General features: G+C 29.9%; 1 protein-coding gene across 1 annotated transcript in view; it reads left to right on the top strand.

The window, feature by feature from the left end:
• Window positions 1-807, top strand: part of LOC108766487 (uncharacterized) — a 132,800-nt gene extending 131,993 nt beyond the window's left edge. Inside the window, exons 11-12 of the mRNA XM_018515818.1 lie at window positions 207-362; window positions 477-807. Coding sequence (XP_018371320.1) covers window positions 207-362; window positions 477-562 — 242 coding nt within the window. The 3' untranslated portion in view covers window positions 563-807. The remainder of the gene's footprint in view (window positions 1-206; window positions 363-476) is intronic.
• Window positions 808-3,978: the final 3,171 nt, after the last annotated feature.

The following is a 3,978-nucleotide window of genomic DNA, read 5'->3' as shown; positions in this document are numbered from 1 at the left end:
GCGTCCGCACTCCCCTCTAGCCCCATGGGTTAGAACCGCCCCAGTAATACTACTGACAAACTTATCCCTCCCTGATAAATATATATATATTTCAAAAGGAAAAAGGTGACATTGGATATTTAAATAGTATTTTTATTGAAAAATTATGAATTTAAACATGCTACCAAATTTAATTAACTATATCTCTATTTTAATTGTATTTTCAGGTCCAATTGCTAGTAAATTGGAGCAAGATTTCAGTAAACTTTTATCCTTTGGTAAACTCGAAGCTCCCAGTTTATATATTCCCGGATACACACCAATAAAAAGAAAAACTACTTTAGGACATCGGCAGTGTGGCGTACGTGATTCAGACGATGAAAGTAATTATAATTAAATCAAATAGTAAATAAATAGTATTGTAATCAAAACAGTAAATTAGTTAATATTATCATTTCCTAATATTAAATCAACATTATGATCAATATTTGTTACAGACTTCAACGCCCATCGTAGTACGTCTATCTCGTTGTTAGCAGATATGTTTGTAACATTTTTAGCAATAGTAAATAGTGTAACGTAATTCAATACTAAATCTAATAATAATAACTATATGTGTGAAATATTTATTAACACGTTGAGCGTCGGCGACACACACCGTGACTACTTGCGTCGATAACCGGTAGACACACGGTGTGTGTCACTGCACCAAAGACTTTAGTAAAGTATATTAAAATAATTAATTAAGGTTTCCAATTACATAAAAAATAATTTCCAAACATTGGATAGTTTCAAGCTTTGGCTCCTGCGGTACACTTATAAAAATTAGCCGACTCAATGTGTTAAAAAGTAAATTATATAAAATGAAGGAAATGTATTTCAAAAACATATTAAACGTTTTTTATATGAAATATTCTAAATTATACAACTGATTTACGTAGGTCGTCTGAAAAGTTTTAAGCTTCAACATGAAGATGACATTATTCGTCAAAACCATTCTGGTACTACAATCGTACACACGACATCATAAATGCCTAACCATCTGAATTTACTAGAGTATCGAAGCATGTTCAAAACGCGCATTCCTTTCTAAATATTTTTGCATTGTAACTAATGGTAATTCGAAAAACGGTAATTTAAAATTGAACTTTTAAACTAGACTTAAACTAAACGAGTAATTTATAAGTAAAACTCAATAATTAAAATATTTATAAATAACGTAGTTATTACGGGATTACACGGGAGAGGAAAAGCATATAAAAATTTATATTTTTGGAAACTACTAGCAAAGTTAAATTGGCTAGTAATTAATTATTTATTTTGATAAATATGTAATTAGTCTGAAAAAATAAGAAATAATTGCAGAATGTTGTGTCTAATCGCGATTTCATTCTTGTAAAAAGAATAATACTACATTATTTCCACATAACAATATATACATTTTTAAAAAGATTTCTGAAAGATACGTCATTTCTGAATCTGATAACTTATTGGATTATATCCGTTTTGACCGGAAATAAGATTTTTTTTTATTTATTGAAAATTGTAGATTTATTTTATAATTGATAATATCTGATCCAACACATTTTTCTTAACATTTAATTCAATTAATCCTTATAAGGAACATCACAATTCTATCTTGATTATTTATAACATGAACCCTTAAATTCATGCTGGGCAATTTATATAGATTGAATCGAATATCAAGGAAATATACAATATCAATGTGTTGTGTTGTTTTAAATACTTTATTTATGGAGTATATTCTGCATAATGTTTCTTAATAACTAGACTGCGGAACTTTATGCAAAATACTTAACTGAATGTTTTGTATAAAATACATATTTTGCAATTTTGTAAATTTACAGATGGCAATCTCAATCTTTTTACTTCACCTTTTAATAACTCTTTAACGAACAACGATTGACTGCTAAAACTGTCCGATAGTTAATATTCAGTTAAGTATTTTGCATAAAGTTCCGCAGTCTATTAATAACTAATCGCAAAAAGGTTCACCGGGAACGCCGCTACCAGAAGGAAGGAAAAATAAAATCCTATCCACCTCAAGAAAAGAGAAACGATTTCCAAGAACTCCAATGTTTTCGGTTTTCCCTTCTTGAGCTTCTACCAACCTTTATTTACTCGAACTAAATTATTAACTAAACCCGAGCAATATTACTAACTAGCATACCATTTCTAACTATTAAATAACTACCAATAAGATAAATAATCATGGAACAATGTTCATATACAAGTTACTGATAAATTATCCAATAAAATTTACCGCATAGGTAATAATCTGTCAAGTAAATTGAAATTTATTAAAAAGTGGAACAACCGGCTCTAAATAAATTTTGTTTCAGTTATATGGCTTATATTTTTAATAGGAATTAGATTGGACACACTAGTGCATACTGGTGAATATTAAAACCGTTGTATACTGATTTGAGTGTAAAAGTAAAGTGCAAACATTTCTAATTATAAAATACAAAATGATACTGAACGATTACCAGAGGCATACTCTTTTCTACTTAATGTTACTTCTCCCACATAACTCTTGAGTTACCCTCTCCATTGTCTTCTCTACGGAAATTGTTTATAAGCGTTCTGTCATGATTAGAGAGGAACATAACGTTTTTACTAGTTGAATTGTTATAACAAGTTATACACGTCTTGAGAATATTCATTGGAAGTCCATTGTAACACAGGTATTATATCATTTATTGTTTTTGAACTAAATTATTATATTATCAATTAATAACATTCCTGTTCATTAGAATCAGGAAACTTTGTGTTCAATAATTAAAGACGAATCGTGGATTATCTGACTAAGCGTAATAATAGATAAATCCCTCTAGAGCAGTGCTCGGAATTAGTTGCTCATTTCGGGCAGATTCCTGAGGCGATCCCCACTACCACTCGAAACTCGGTGGCCGAGCCGCCGATCGCTCACGTGATGCTGTGCCCCAGGAGCGTCGCGATACGAAAAGTATGCTGAGAGCATATCTATCCGGCAAATATCATTAAAATATTTTCTTTCCTACGTGATTTTTATTTTAATAAATAATTAAAATAAATCTTTTATTATTAACATATTTTATTATTAACATATTATATTCTGCAATAATATATAAACAAAAATTACAATATGATAATTATAATATGGACAATGGCTTTTCATGTTATCTTGAAAGTACTATTATTGATACGTTTTACAAATAGTTTCTTCGCTAAGAAAGACTTTCTTCATTAAGAAATAAAAAAGGATTATTAAATATATGTGACTCGATAAAGTAAAATTTTACATCATAAAATTACATTGTAAAATTTACATTGTAAAATCTTTATGATGTAAAATTTTTATGTTAATAATAAAATATGTTAATAATAAAAAATTTATTTTAATTATTTATTAAAATAAAAATCACGTAAGAAAGAAAATATTTTAATGATATTTGCCAGAAAGATATGCTCCCAGTATACATTCTGTCAAAAAAAAGTACCGGGAATTGATCATTTAAAAAGCCCACTTAAAGGAATTGTCAAAATTCTTTTTGTCGCTAAGTTGGCATAACTGTCCTCTATACCGACGCGGAGTTTGAGTGCCATCTGTCATTTAATTTGTTTATAGTGCTTGATTTCGTCAGTTCATCTCAAGTGTGTTTTGCGATTTTTACAATGGATAAAAAGATCGAACAAAGAATTTGTCTCAAATTTTGTATTGCAAACGGAATTTCGTGTGTCGAATCGCTGAAGATGTTACAGAAGGCTTACGGTGAATCGACTTTATCAAAAACACGTGCATATGAGTGGTACAGTGAATTGAAAAGCGGTCAAGATGTGGTGAAAGATTTGCCTCGCTCTGGTCGGCCATCAACGTCTTCAACTGAAGTTTACATCGATAAAGTGAAGGAAATGGTGACTGAAAATCGTCATTTCAGTTTGAGAGAGATAGCCGCTGAACTTACGGTGTCTCACGAATCAATTCGTACCATTTTA

Source organism: Trachymyrmex cornetzi, unplaced genomic scaffold, assembly GCF_001594075.2.
Source record: "Trachymyrmex cornetzi isolate Tcor2-1 unplaced genomic scaffold, Tcor1.1 scaffold592, whole genome shotgun sequence".
Classification (NCBI taxonomy): Eukaryota; Metazoa; Arthropoda; class Insecta; order Hymenoptera; family Formicidae; genus Trachymyrmex; species Trachymyrmex cornetzi.
This window is presented reverse-complemented; position numbering and strand designations above follow the sequence as displayed.